Below are 15,915 nucleotides of genomic sequence, written 5' to 3'. Positions count from 1 at the left end.
TTTTAAAATTATGTTTTTTCAACATATTAAAATATTTAAAAATATATCATATAAACAAATATTAAAATATTACAACATTAACATTTGAAAGAAACTTAAATGATTTTTACATTTTATCCCAAAATATTAAACAATTTGTAAAGCTCCTGCAACAATATTAAATCAAAGCCCAAAAAAAAATTCACATTAAATAATGTAGTCTGCCCTGCACCGCTGGATGATGGGAGCGAGCAAGCCATAGTTGTGTGAACTACAGATTCTAAATACTCTCCCCAATATTATTACTTTTTGACAGACAGTGAGGATTAATGAAGTAACTCAAGATAGCTGCCTGCACAATGCAAATGGATCAAATCTTATCAAATCTATCAAATCTTATCAAGATGAAATTACTGCTCAGCTTACTATAGCTCAGTTAGAAGAGAATAATATTCATTTGTGGAATATATGGCTTTAAAGCTGATTTATGGAAGACAGCCTAAGTGTCATGCATTCATCTGCACATAAAAATGTGGTTAATGGCATTTACTGTCCTGACAGGAAAAGTTGTGCCGAGCAACAATCATGCACATGAAAACCTGGTAATTACTTTTGGTGTCAAAGGCCGGTCAGGGCCAATCAAATCCACAGGAGGGTTTGTGCTGAGCAGCAATCATGCACATGGAAACCTGGTAATTGTCATTGGGGTCAAAGGCCGGTTATGTTCGATCAGATCCACAGGAGGGGTATTTAAACCCAACTCTCCTTTTGCTCATTGCCCTGTCGTGGTTTCATCATGATGGTTATCCGAGAGTGCGTTCCTGATCTTGATTTTCTGGTATTTGACTTTGGCTTTGTTTTGACTACCCTGAATTCTGGTATCCTTGACTTTCGGCTTTCCCTCATCTTTGTGTCTGATTCTGTGTCCCTGACCACGGCAAGTATTTTGACTATTCTTGGATACGTTAAGTCCAGCCATTCTAAGGTCCGTTATATGTCCTAGGTGTGACACAGTACTGCGTGCTGGATCAACTTGTAATCCTGACAGAACCTACATAAATATAGAATCGCCATCAGATTACCACTGTGGGTGCTTTCTATCCAACACATTGTCTGCTTTACCTCTTGGTACACTATCAGTCTGCTCCATGGTCCTTCATTGGGTGAATGATCTGACTGGGGGACTGACTGAGCCAGGGTTTGATAGGACTGCGTTTATTTTCACAGCTTTCTTTTAAAACAGCTGGGGATAAAGAGACACCAACATGTTTGGCTTTTTTCCCTCTAAAATAATCACACGTGTAAATAACTGGAGTGCAAACCACTCACCAGAAAAGTATTTCATTGCGCAGTTTGAAAAATGAAAAAAAAATGTGCAGTTTATCACAAAACAACTGTGGGAGTATCCATTTAAGGAGAGAACTTTTTTGATGTTTCGAACCTCAAAAGTTCTTTCCATGAAACCGTTTGAAATATCCCGGCATCTCCTTCCTAACCTCCCCAAATTATGTCGTAGAACTGAGAAATAAAACGTTATGTTATAATGGTATTTTTTTATTTTTTTAATAGATCCGTGATTGCAAATTCGTAAGGTTTTTCAAGGAACAGAACACGACCTTCTTAACGCAGCCGCATACATATCGAGTTTTACAACTGAACTGTAAAGCGATATTTTGTTAATCTGCCTAAATTTCTGGATTTCATTACCAGAACGGCCAAAAAAACCTCTCTTACTTTGTTTCCAAACCTGGGAGGTGCCACTTCCAAATGTGTTTTACAGACAGGAAAGATCCAGGTAGGGCGCACCCCTAACTAAACACAGCAAAGGAAATGAATGCAGTCAACGTTCCAGAAATCCAGTTTATTGGCAAAATCATAAATTGGAACCATGAACACACACTTGGAAACCACTGAAACGTGTTTTTCTTGCAAATTGAAGAATATCGCTGGCATCTTTGAAGTTGGCCTCCACTGCCCAGAAAAATGTTAAATGAAAACTAATGGGCTCCTCATTAAAAAGAAATTGTGAAATGTGTATTCCATTTACTGTTAATAAAGAAAAAAAACAGATAATTGAAGTCTTACAGCGCACCTGTCATACAAACATATCACAGCAGCATTTTACAACCCGTATAGACCTCGAGTTAATCATTTTGGATAAGCATTTTAAATTATTTAATTTTTATTTTTTGAATGCATATTTTGATAATTTTATGATATATATTTTGAAAAATAATTTATTTAAAGTTTATCTAAAAAATTTTAAATTGAGGTTATAATATCTCAGTACATTTTGCTAGGCCGACACCATACCACTTTATGATCTATCAAATAAATTTATGTTGGAAAGTAAAACGCGCAGGTAAACCTGCATGTGTCTCACAATACCCCTGGCCACCCACTGATGTATGCACTATACTGAATAGGCCCAACCATCCGCTATTGATAACCATATATACATATATATATATGAGACAGATTAACATTGCAAGTTCTGAGACCCCAGCCTACAATATTTCCCTAGAAATTCATTTATTTCCCCCAGCTTTCTCTTACATACATGGTCAAATGTCAGAGGAGAGACCAATATTTTATTCTGAGAATAAAGGTATAATTAAAAGGTATTTGAGATTAATCCACGAGTGCCCTGGAAGGGAAAATAATAAAACGTGATTAGTTTGGGGCTGTAGGAATACTGATCATAGGCCTATATAGATGGGAAAATATTATTGACGGAGATCTGCCGAGAGACTGGCCAGGAGTAGGAGAAAGCCTAGTTTAATTTCCATGTTTAAACAGTATGCAAAAAAACAAAAACAAAAATAACGAAAACTAATAAATCGAGCATTTCTTGGCTTTGTCCCGTTGCCTGTTAATATAATGAAATCCAGGAAGGAGCGCTCCCCTGTTGGCACACAGAGATTTCATGGTGGTAAATGTCAGCTCTCTGTTTTCATTTATCTAACTCATAAATATTATCCTGGAGCGGAGACACGAGGCTGTCTATTATTTGTGTCCTGTGAACCAGAAAATAAAGATAATTACAATAAACGTTCCGTGTGCCCTTGTCTCTTACAGAACATCCTGCAGTTCTGATAAAGCAGATTTCTAAACAATGAGAAATCAGAGTGTTTGGTGGTTAATCTCGTTATATGGCGACCTGTAGAACAACATGGATTTACCGCTAGGGAATCCCTCTCCAACTTTTCACTGTTTAGTAAATCGTCCTCCTTTAATGAAACTTTAGTCTAGAAATTTCTTCTTTAATTGGATGACTTGCTATCATTATTAGTTTTGTTCACTTTTTGCCCCAAAAAAGCATTTCAGTGGGGCGGGGCTTACCTGCCGAGCGAGCCAGACGTGCATGGCGAGAGATCCCGCATCCGAAGCCCTGATTCTGGGCATAACACCCGACCTTGTCCAGGAGGGGATGCTGCATCAGGGGATACCCGATATGGGGCTTCCCGCCACTGAACCTTCTGCATCGCGGCCTGCGGCCTGATCGGGTGGGGGCCGCTCTCCCGGTTCTCAGGCTGAAGAGGGGGCACTCACATATCGCCTCCCCCCCCCCCCCCCCCCCGTGGACCGGTGGGGGATATCCCGGTCCCCGCCAGAATTGGAAGCCACAACCTTTACCATATTGGCAGCAGCCGATGAAATCTCAAGCGGAGCAGAAGCGGCGATACCCAAGATGGCGGACATGCCTAACTCCACTACACGTGGCATGGAAACATCGCAACTCGAGGTGGATAGTCCTACAAGTAAAGCGACTGACACACTTTTTCGACAGGTTCTGGGCAAAACTAGCTGACAGAGCATGGTACACAGGGAGGGCACAAGAACCACCTGTAGGCAACAGCAAACACAGCAAGACGAAATGTGGGGGTATTCCAATAAGGGGACAGATATCCCAAGCTTACACACACAGGCGGAGAGCGCAGAGGGCCCTGACCCACAAGTTCCAGTCAAACGCACGGAGGGCTGCGAACCGCACGAGACCGCCCAAACGACACTTACGCAAACCCCGGAGCAGGGGGGAAGCCTCACCCCAAAGGTTCCACCCTCAGGGTCAAGCGGAGGAGTATGACACACCAGCACAAGAATCGACCAGGGGTGGCTACCTGCAAGCACCCAGAGGATAACTCCTGGGCCACAGTGAGTCCACAAATCCACGGTGATAAGAGGCAAGCCCCAGCACAGTCCGCAGGCAAGAGGAGCCTCTCAACGCCACATTGCAGATGAACTCTCCCATGTTATACTTACTTCCTTGCGGCACACCTCACCGACAATGCACCGCTCCCGAGCAAGGGGGTAGGTTGATACGAGACTTTCTTCCTGAGGCATGCAGCAGACTCTGGGAGAGAGCTCTTCCCACACCTGCATACACATATATATGCCTCCGAGCCACGTCTCGCCCTCACACTTCGAAGACAAGACAATCCCACTTTTGTTTGTTTGCAGTTGTACTTTCTATAATTTCTTATTGTTTCATTTTCCTGCTAGCAACCAGAGTAATTGTGCTTCTTAAGTAGCCGACCTGAAGCAGAGATATTTATTTTGAGTTACATAGTGATTTGAAGTATGTTAATACCCAGCAACTGTGTAGTCCAGCCACCCTCAAAAGCAAACAGAGGTTTAATCGTAGTTACGCATAGTCCATAACGATTACCTATGTGATGCCACTATTACTGAAAGCATGTTTTATAATTGATAATGTTGCTTAGAGCTGTATGTCTGGGATTGAGCTTTATATAACCGATATCGACCTTCAAAAATGCCACCAGACATGCTAGACGTATCTTGCACTGTTTAATACTGTACCACAAAAGTGCAGGGCACTCTAATGACCTGCACCTGTCACGCTTCGTATAAATCATTTATCCATAAAATGAAGCAGCCACTCATAAGAATGTATATCAATGTCACTGGCTAATACATGTAAGTGTATACTCGCTGATATATACTCTTTCTTTTCTCGCTTTCTGTAACAAACTTACAATGCTTCAATAAAATAAAGATTGACAAAAAAAAAATGCATTTCAAACTAAGCGAATTATGGGTAATTTGTTCTCCTGAACAGTAGGTCTCCATCTTCCCTTCAAAGTAAATCATGTGATCCTGTAAGGCAAGGATATCAAAATAAGACCCCTTCCCTAATGATGCCATTTTACGGAGCAAATCATAAAGATGACATCTGTCAGCCATAGACTGGTTAATAGACTTGCTAATGTATCGCACAGACTTCTCCAGCGCAATGAGGCCCCTCTGCCACTGGGAACGGTCTAGTAAAGGCATTTCACATATTTAATTGTTTTAATTCTATAACAAATGTAGCCCCTGGGTTATTTTAACTTTTCCAGATCTGGTTACTAAGCTAATATCACATGTACCATTAAGGCCCTGTCAATAATTTTATTATTTAGAAATTCGTTCCACTAACTGGCCAAATGCCACTAACTGTGTCCATATTTAGTAGAACTATCGCTATTACATTACCAAATCCCTCTGTCCCTCTTTTCCATTCTAATGACCCACTTTTCTAGGAGCTCAATGTTGTTGGTGTGTCTGAGTGTATAACAGAGTACAACAATAAATGTGTTTAGAAATCAGCCTGTTTAAATAAGGTAAATTAATCCTATTATTAATTATATTTTAGTTCTATCTAAATGTTTCACTGATATTTGGGTTACTAAAAAATTTTTTTTAAAAATAAACCCTACCAATGGAATTCTAAGAAGTGAGGGTTACAGAATAAACACATATTACAAAACAAATGCTTGAATCTAAATTAAACTGGCAATAGAAAGAAGGTGTTATTACAAAAATGATGCTTATTAAGACATATTTTTCAATGTCATGCTATCATACCCCTTAATTATTCAATTTCATATCTTGCAATTTTTCAAGTAACCATTGGGGGCGCTCTTATGCGGCATGATTGGTGATCTGGAACTTATTATAGTATTCACAACCTATTCTATGATACACTTATACACGTTCCTGTCATACACACTGTACTAACCGTCTATTTTATTAACATTATGCAACAAATCTTGTTTCACAAGCAGTGATTTCTTTAGATAACGTAACATGCTAAGCAGGCTGTCGATTCTGTCCGCTATACCACATTTTAATAAAACTACATCTATTCTAAAAAAAAAAAAAAAAAACACAAACACATATTCATAGTAAAAGTAGATTTTTTTTATGCTTTATTTAAAAAATACAAACTAATTTAAATTGCTTGCAGTGTTTTGACGCTCGGCGGCTCCCTCGATGCTGAATGATTTTGGCAAAGTCTGACCTCTTTATCCGGAGTATTTCAACTGTGTTTGTGTTTGAGGAACAAACTGTACAGAACCCGCAGAGTTGTTTTTATATCCCTGTTCACAATATCTGGATAAAAGGAAGAAGAAACAAACAATAAAACTATAATTAGCAATGACACCAGGGACTGACAAATTAACAATAAACGATTATTATATCCAGTAGTAAATTTCGTCAGAATTACTATTTGAAGAAAATGTTTAAAATGTTTTCACAAGATTCACATATATATCTGTTTGTTTTTCCAGGATATTGTCTTCCCTCCGAGCATTCCGATCTATGGTTTGATTTTGACATGTTTATGTCGGATTATGAGATGTAAACGATGCAGAATTATCACATCTATTACCATTTACAATTGGTTCAGTAAAAAAAATGGCCCTCAAGGTTCTGAGAGACAGTGAAGCCCAAGTGATCACAATTTTGCTGAAGGAGAGTTATCATCACAATTATGGAATTGTTGGACACTTGGCAAAATTTCTTTAAGAATCTTTAAACTTGTAATTGGCAGCAGCCATTAATTCAGCCACTTTCCCGATAACAGTACGCAAGGATGGGTGTTGGGATTGTCAGTTACTCTGAGTGCACCTTCACTGAAAAAGATTTTTTAAATTCTCTCTACGTAAAAATAGCCAAACTGCTACCACATCGTGGCACACAAACAAATATGGAGTTAATAGTGGGTAATGTGATGGAATTTATTATCATGGATCATTATTCCAATTTTAACACACAAAAAAAATCCTAAACTAATAATGGGAAATGTCTTCTCCCGGTTCGCTAATAGAACTCCTCCCCTTACGCTTGGTGCGATACTGACCTTCGGGGTTGATAGGATTTTGCTGAATTTCTCCATCCTTAAGAAGATCCAAAGCAAAGGATACATTGTGTATCTGTCAGGGAGAATATGTTAGATCGATGAATGAGATCAGCACACGGAATGATAGAGCACTGCATTCATTCTAGGTACAACGTACATCCCTGAATACCTTCATCACCCGGGGTTTGAGTTAATCTTCCTACATGTATCCTAGAATATATGTATTTATTAGAATTCTTAATCTTTCAAAAAACGCCTTAAAGTACTAATGAATAATGCTGTATTTCAAGAGCAGAAATACATTTAAAAAACTGAAACACTGCCTGAGGCGAACACATTAATTCACTTTTATATTCATGAAAAACCACTTGTGATGAACTGCAGTAACATTCTGACTGATTCTCTGCCATTTTAGTCATGTTAGTACCTCTGTTCATTTCATTAACGGCGATCGTTTCCATTAAAACGGCTGGGATGCAGTCCTTCCCTTTAAAAACTGTGTATAGTCAGCTAAGCCTCACTTCCTTCTTCACCATTACTTATCTTCATAACCTGGAGTTTGTACACAAATGCAGATATTGCCCCTAAAGCTTATGCTCTAACAGACTGTGAGATACAAACTGACATTAATAGTCTCCACTCCCCTCCTCCCCCATCCTCTGCATGTACAGACATACTGCGTGTATGTGCTTGTATGTTTGTCCTTAACCCCTTAAGGACACATGACATGTGTGACATGTCATTATTCCCTGTTTTTCCAGAAGTTTGGTCCTTAAGGGGTTAAAGGACCACTGAAGTCACCCAGACCACTTCACTCACTGACATTGTTTTGGGTGCAGTGGTGGGGCCAGGAGCACGTGCTCTTCCTGTTAAAATCCCCCTCCCTGCCTCCTATACTCACTATACAAACCCTCACCGGCGTGGGGAGTGGAGAGACATAGATCAGTAGATTAAGATGATAGCATTAGGAATACATGTTTGTATTTGTTTGTAACGCTATAATGTTCCTTTAATACTGTGCTGCACAATATGGTAGAACTCTAAATAAAATACGTTGTTAGCATTTTTTTCTCTCTTTGATTTTTATTTAAAGTCTGCTATAGTGTGACTGAGTGCAAAACATATTGCCAGTAAATAAATGGTAATAACAATAACAACATTTTCAAACTTCACAGAATCTGCTAAAACAATAACATGTAAAAGAATGTGTGGCCCTCTCCAGGATTCACGGGGCCCATTCAGAGTGAACGGGAACATTTCCGTACTTGCTTTCCGAATGATTGCATGATTTCCCATTTAAGAAGTCGAGACTGACAACTTGATTCGAGGTTTTCATTTCTCTGACATTTGCGAACAGACAGGTGGAAATCGGAAGAATATGTAAATTTGTACAAATGTTTTGATTTAAGTGACAGCATAAATAAAATGTTTACTCATGATTGTGCGCAGCCAGGAGAATCATTCTCCCGACAGAGACTCATGAATCTTTTATCAAACACGTGAAAATTAGTATTTTATGTAAATTCTGCTGAATGAGCTGTTGGCTCTGGAGACCGGCTCCTTGTGATAGAGTGAATGTGTCACGGATTGTTGCAGGTAAGGTTATTCAAAGCTTATTGGTAAAATGCGTAGAAAAGCACGCCGCATTTAGCGACAAAACATGGACAAAGGAAAATGACCAATGTGGCTGTGACGGCTTGTTTCAAAAGAAAAATACACAAAATAAAGTCCTACTCAAACTCCCACTACTCTTGTCTATGTTATTTATCAGCCCAAATACATAAAAATAAATCAGAAATCACAGCAATGTTACAGTGCTACCGCCCACCCCATGTGTACCCCATTAAGTGTGTAGGGGATCGGAAGAAGACCCCTTTCTGTCTCATTAGAGGTTCTGCCTTTAAGCTGAAAGCAACGAGGTGAATGTTAGTGTTGGACTCACTTTAACGTGGCAAGTGAGCTTACACTTTAATGGCCATTGGAGTGATACTACAAACCTCACAACGATTTTGGATAGTGCGCGGGGAACGTCTTTGCTTTTGTTCTAAAGGAATATTAACGCTAAAAACAATGCGATTTTCGTCTTTTAGTCTTTTTAAAAGATAACTGCACATGCCAAATCTTAGAGAAGTGGTGTTTAAAAGATAATGCAGTCCTTAGAGCTACGAGCCAATTCCTTTTCAGACAGGCAAGATTAGGGGATGAGTGTCCACTTCAGAAGTACAGAGTTGGGGGCAATAACCACAGAGGATCGTCGATGTCAATCAGTACATGTAAATTAACACAGTTATGTACTTATACGCATGGAAGCACTACAGCTGCGGTGGGCAACGAAGACTAACTGAGACTATTGGGAGATACAGTCCATGGAATCCTGAATACAGTACCCACGAACACTAATTATCCCTGGTTACAATGACTCTGTTAGCACCATAATGACGCGCTGTAGGTGCTGCGATATTATCGATGGCTGAGAATGTCACAGAGTACCTGATCATCCTTTGAGCTGGGGGTCAGAAAGAAGCTGCCCAGATTTAGAAAGTAGCCTTCAAGTTGTCCAATCAGCAGCAGTAAAATTACCCCATCTGCAAACTAATGAAAAAACAAACAAAACAACAAGCAAACGGTTAGGTTAATGCCGAACATGCGCTGAGAATACAGAAAGCAATCGTTCTTTGCTGCAAATTTAATTTCATGTTAATTTTCTGGGAGCACACAGTGAGATTTGTATCCAAAGGAAGGACAGGAAAACAGAAAAAACAAAAAATAAACTTCTCAACCGTATAAAATGTAACAAAAAGCCATGCTTTACAAAAAATATCAAAAAGTTTATTTAAAGGGAAGGAAGTCTGTTCCCGGTGGATTCATTTTTTTCACAACATTATCATAAACAGTAAAATATGCAATACAATAACAACTACAATGATATAGTATATAGAAACAGGCCAGGAATCAAAGCAGGGCCATTCGATGGCTAAAATTAGCGAACACCAGTCTGAACGGGAATATTTACTGAACTCAGAGTCTCTGTTTCTCTTCTCCTGGAACATTCAGGAACTGACTGAAATTGGAAGATCGTCCGCCTCATTGATTCTACCTGTCACCATATTATTTTCACTGTAGCAATGTAACTACGTCCTCCACTTATTGTACAGCGCTGCGGAATCTGTTGGCGCCTTATAAATACCAGTAATAAATAAGTAAACAATGTTACCATTTATACCTGTATTTTACCACTGTAATATTCTGTGCATGCTTGTAAATACCTTCATATAATTGATTCTCGTCTCCATCCCTGTTCCTTAGGCCTCACCTCACACACCCAGAACCAAGCAATATTGAATCTTTCCATTTTCTGTAAGCACCCCACGTGTTACTACTAATTTTATAGCGTGCTCCTCCAGAGGTTTGTTAAGGAAATGAGGGGGCGATTGAGAATTATCTCATTTTACCAGTAGCTGCAACTATCCGTAACTTCTTTAAGCCCTCACTTCCAAATTCCCCCTGCTATCTCTTGTCTCAAATCCCCATTATATCCTTTAGATTGTAAGCTCACGGGCTAACTAAGCAATCTTTATAAAAGAGCTTCAATGGCTAAACCTCAGCTCGCGGGCTGGGCCGTCTTTACCTTTTGCATTTGTCTGTGATTATTGCACTGTTTTTCGCTTTTGCTTCCAATTGGACAGCGCTGCGGAATATGTTGGTACTTTATAAATAGTGGTAATAATAATATATGGACCAGCTGGTGGCACCGATGATTTGGTTTTCTCCGATGACGTGGAGCTGGCGTTTGTTGTAGGTGCTCAGAGAGCTCGACCAGCCAGGATATAACAAGACACAATGCAATGTTAGTTTTGCGGGCAGTACATTGAGTAGGAGAGTTTCCAAACAAATTATGTGAATATTCTCCAGATTCCACATGTTGCAGGTATATCGGGACACATTCTCTCACATCAAAAGAACTAGGTTTTTCTTCGTCTGAGAACACAGAGCTGTCAGCTCAACTTTACAGAAGTCTCAAGATATTATTCTAACTTGGTCAGAACTCCGATGGCAGAAGGTGGTTCTGTCTGGAACCCCCTCCATGGAAGGCTGACTTATGGAGAGTATTGATTTCCCAAACTCGCCTGGCAGAGGTGATTGTATATACACTATCTCCTTCTGGGGCTCGAAAGGCTGAACATCAGCTGTTGAAATATAAGTTTCAGATCCCACCGAGGACTGAGACACTTTGATCAGCTGTCATCTCACAATCTTCCAAATCTTTTTGGCAATGGCATTCCAAATCAAGGATATCGGGAGAACGATTCCACCTTCTCCGCATTGGAGCAGTGCTCACAGAAAATAACACAACAGATCTCAAATATGAGCATTATTTCTTTAGATGACATCTGGTAAGATTCCTCAGACTAGAATTAGACCTGAGAATGCTCTTTGCTGGGATTCCAATAGAATGGGAATGTAGAGCATCAAAGGGAAGCAGGGACACTGAGGCACCATTTTCTTTCAAGTCATCTGGTCTTGATGAGAACCGATCTCATTGCACTTAATTCTCCCTCAGCCCAGAGGCCGTGAAAGTTCTCTGTAGAGTCTTTTACAATTGCTTCAGTATTTCTGTCCTCCTTTGGACCTCTCAATGTGTCTGCTGCCAGCTATGGCAATTAGGAAGAATTTCTTTTCAAAGAGAATCCAAATCATTCTGTATGCAACATTTTTGTATGTAAACAGAAAATGAATTAGTTATGATGTTAAACCCTACATTTAATGGACTATAAACAAAATAGGAGTTAAAAGATGACTGTATGTTGGACGTGTTCATGCTCGAGTGTGTAACACAGTCATGTCAATGTACAGTTGCAAGGAATAGTATGTGAACCCTTTGGAATGATATGGATTTCTGCACAAATTGGTCATAAAATGGGGCAATGCCTGAACCCTTTAAAACAGCAAGATTATTCCTCCTCCACCAAACGTTACACCACCCCCAATGCTTTTCCAAACATCTATGTAATTAGTAAAACACTCGAACGTTAGGAAAACATGTCTTTAATGACAGACTGTCCCTTTATGTTTCCACTTTCTCTGATGGATATTATAACATTAAACATTACTCTATTATTCACCCAAACATTCCTCTTTTTATCCAACGCATATTTTGGGCCGATCAGACTAATTTCTTCTTGTCAGGTAAAACAAAGAAATAGAATTTGTAACCAGAAAAACATTGTATCCCAAACAGTATATTTCATATACTAAGGTCTATTGATGAGAATATTAAATTATTCAATATCCCAGAGGGGCAGCATCCGTTATTGAATACAGTCATTGGTTATTATACATGATGTCACCTTGTTAATTCCAAACAAACAAATATCATCCCCTACCTGAGAGTCCAGGTCTGTCACTGTCAGGCCGAGGTTCGCCAGCGGTTTGTTCACAAACTTAACGATTGCCTGTGAGAAAAGAAACATTGAAAACATCGCTGGAAAAAAATACAATACATTTACTTAAAAATAAAAAAAGGAATCATCAGACATTCTGCTAAATAAAAAAGGAATTCTGGAGCATACTTCTCAATTGATGGATGGTGCTAAATACAGGGATATTCCTGAGCAAAACTTGTACCACTCTGTGCGTGATTTGAGGCTAGGACGGAGGTTCACCTTCCAGCAGGACAATGAACCCAAACACACTGCTAAAGCAACACTTGAGTGGTTTAAGGGGAAACATGTAAATGTGTTGGAATGGCCTAGTCAAAGCCTAGACCTCAATCCAATAGAAAAGTGCAAACCATCCAACTTGAAGGAGCTGGAGCAGTTTTGCAAGGAGCAATGGGCAAAAATCCCAGTGGTAAGAGGTGGCAAGCACATAGAGACTTATCCAAAGCGACTTGGAGCTGTGATTGCTGCAAAAGGTGGCTTTACAAAGTATTGACTTTAGATGGGGGGTGAATAGTTATGCACATTGACTTTTTCTGTTATTTTGTCCTATTTGTTGTTTGCTTCACAACTTCTTCAAAGTTGTGGACATGTTCTGTAAATTAAATGATGCAAATCCTCAAACAATCCATGTTAATTCCAGGTTGTGAGGCAACAAAACACGAAAAATGCCAAGGGGGTGAATACTTTTGCAAGGCACTGTAGATACTTAATAATATAAAACATATAAATCCTAATAAATCACTGCCTTCTATATATTAAATATATAATAAAAGCATTCATTTACATTGCTAATTATAAAATGAATTCTGTCCATCACTCTCCGCTATTTAACAAAGTCTCCGTAAGAAACATTAATTCACAATCTTTATTTCCAGAAATTAATTGATCTCCAGGCATTGGTGACATTTTTTTAAATGTTATTTATTTTGGGGATAAAATTATAAAATATAAAAAAAAATGTGATACTTCAAAGATGGCTGCTCGTTAACTCACCTGCTTTACATCTTGAACTTTATCTGGAGTCTTTTCAAAAAGGATATCAAATGCGTCAGACTCTGGAACCAACATTAAAAGAGAACAAAATCTGTGAACTCTCTGCGAGGGGAAATCAACTCACAAGTAGTGTACAGCCGGAGATAAACTGTAAACCGTGCCTCCTTCTCCTAGTGGTACACAGGACGTGGGATATTGTGCACAGACCATTATTTCTATATGTTAATGAAAGGTGAGGACCTGCAGCATGTACAGCCTATGTCACAGCGAAAATCAATATCTTAAAGGGTAACGCTACAGGAAAAATGACCTAAATCGGTTGGATTTTTTTATTTTATTTATTAAAGGAACACTCCACTGCCCCCCCCCCCCCCCCCCCATAGGAAAACATGCAGTCATTTAATTATGCATTTTTTAAATCCCAAAACCTCCCCTTCTAACCCCGCCCAGACTTTCTGTGGCTGTCCAATCACAGACTTCCCAATGCAGCTCAATGAGAAGTCTTTGCAAGGCAGGTGCTCTGGGCCATTGATTACTCTTGAGTTTGGCTCCACTGTGTTAACAAAACAGGAAGTAACAGTACCAGTTGTCTGACTGACAGCCAGGGGGGGTGTATCAAGGTTAATTTATAAAAGTGTGCCTATAGTCCCCTGTACATGCAATGTTTTGTGGGTTCACCTAGAGTACAGATTTATGGAAAAGTTGTTTATTCTCCACTCGCCACGCAGGATGACTTGACCAGCTCTCTAACGTGCTACCTATGGGTTTATACACAGTCTAGCTCACTGTTTAGTAAACGGGGCCCTACGAAACAATCAGCAGGACTGAGCATTGTACATGCGCAGCCTGTGCTTCCACCCTCTAGCTGTGCTGGTCAAAGAGCTCAGCTGAAGCTGTGTTTGCTTGGGTCATGTGAACACTTAGGGCCAAACATGGACAGTAACCCTTACTGACTCCATCAGAGAGATTTATTTCATAGGAGATGGTACATGTGTGATCTTTCATAACTGGGACTTTGTAATTTAAAATAAAGTAAACCCCGTATAAACGAGGGCTTGGGGGTCAATTACATATTTCTAACACCCTTTAGAGACCATTCTGGTATGGAAGGAGTTAAACAAGCACATAACATGCTATATCCAGTATAAGGGCTAAAGCAATGTGTGTCTGGATAGAATGTAACCCTGTCTGTAATGAGCTACTTTGCAAAAAGAGGTGTTTGGAAGAGAATAAAATGACAGAAAAACATATTACCGTGAATTGGGAAGCTATACCTCGGTAAGAAGTCACTCGCATTGTATCTAAGCAGGTTTAATGAGATATTCCAAAAACTATTTGTGAAACCGCCAGATTCCTAACAATGTTTCTCCTTTAAAAGGATTCAATTTACATTTCTATTCTTCTCTTTTATTAATGACTACAGGGAGTTTCTCCTCGGTAAGTACAATATTTTGTACCTTGTCATACTGGTAACAGCAGAATCTGTCACGTTTACCAGGTGACAAGTTTGAGACTCGGTGAAATATTTCTCACGAGGAGGGATGTGTGTGGGGAGGGGGTAGAAGAGATTTGACACAATGTGTCACACACACGCCAGTTCGCATCCCTGTCACAAAATGTGGAGCTTCTCAAACTCCCGGCTCGACATCCTCGCTTTTCAATATTTTAGAGTTGCCAGGGAAACCGCGCCAGAACTCGGCATCTCAAAGCTCTACCTGGTTTCTCTGTAAGGGTCATTGCGTTTAGCTCTGAAAAGTCTGTAACAGAATCTGTTCCACAGCCGTGAATAAAACATTAAGGCACTTACTGAGAGACGAATCCCCGTCACTGAACGCATCCACGGGCAGGAAATTAAAAGCAAAAAACGTGTTTTAATGAACGAGAGAGAAACGGGGAGAAAGAACAAAATAAAAAACAGAAGCACGTTGTAAACACACACACTCATGGAAGCAATTATTAGTGTTAATAAAAAAAAGGGGGATTTCTTAACATTTTATAATAGAATAAAGAAGACAAGCATGCCCTGTACTATACTCGCTGTTCACAGATTATAAATAGTATAATTATTCATTAATCTGGGAATTAATGGCAACTCAACAAGTAAATTGTAAGTTTTGATCCACAGATGCTATAGGGTCACCTGGTGGTCAGAAGTGGTACTGCAATAACTCATCAAACAGCCCAGGCAGTGTGCGTACCCTGACTTTCATAGATTGAGGACACATGCGCCAAATTACATTTAAACTAAGCTTAATTCTGCCGTCTGGTCCTCTCATGTTAAAAACAAGACGGAGCAAACTCTAACTTTGTGATCTGCATATTTTAAGCATTTTGGAGACATTGAAGGAGATATGG

General features: G+C 39.5%; 1 protein-coding gene across 1 annotated transcript in view; it reads right to left on the bottom strand.

Annotated features, from left to right (window-relative positions):
• Positions 1 to 6,234: 6,234 nt before the first annotated feature.
• Positions 6,235 to 15,915, bottom strand: part of PARVG (parvin gamma) — a 38,298-nt gene continuing 28,617 nt past the window's right edge. The window contains exons 8-13 of the mRNA XM_063445054.1: positions 15,368 to 15,387; positions 13,561 to 13,622; positions 12,511 to 12,579; positions 9,617 to 9,718; positions 7,127 to 7,199; positions 6,235 to 6,375 (exon numbers count right to left, since the gene is read on the bottom strand). Coding sequence (XP_063301124.1) covers positions 6,302 to 6,375; positions 7,127 to 7,199; positions 9,617 to 9,718; positions 12,511 to 12,579; positions 13,561 to 13,622; positions 15,368 to 15,387 — 400 coding nt within the window. The 3' untranslated portion in view covers positions 6,235 to 6,301. The remainder of the gene's footprint in view (positions 6,376 to 7,126; positions 7,200 to 9,616; positions 9,719 to 12,510; positions 12,580 to 13,560; positions 13,623 to 15,367; positions 15,388 to 15,915) is intronic.

The sequence above is a fragment of the Pelobates fuscus genome, chromosome 3 (assembly GCF_036172605.1).
Source record: "Pelobates fuscus isolate aPelFus1 chromosome 3, aPelFus1.pri, whole genome shotgun sequence".
NCBI lineage: Eukaryota > Metazoa > Chordata > Amphibia > Anura > Pelobatidae > Pelobates > Pelobates fuscus.
The sequence above is the reverse complement of the archived record's forward strand: the minus strand, read 5'-3'. Positions and strand labels throughout refer to the sequence as shown.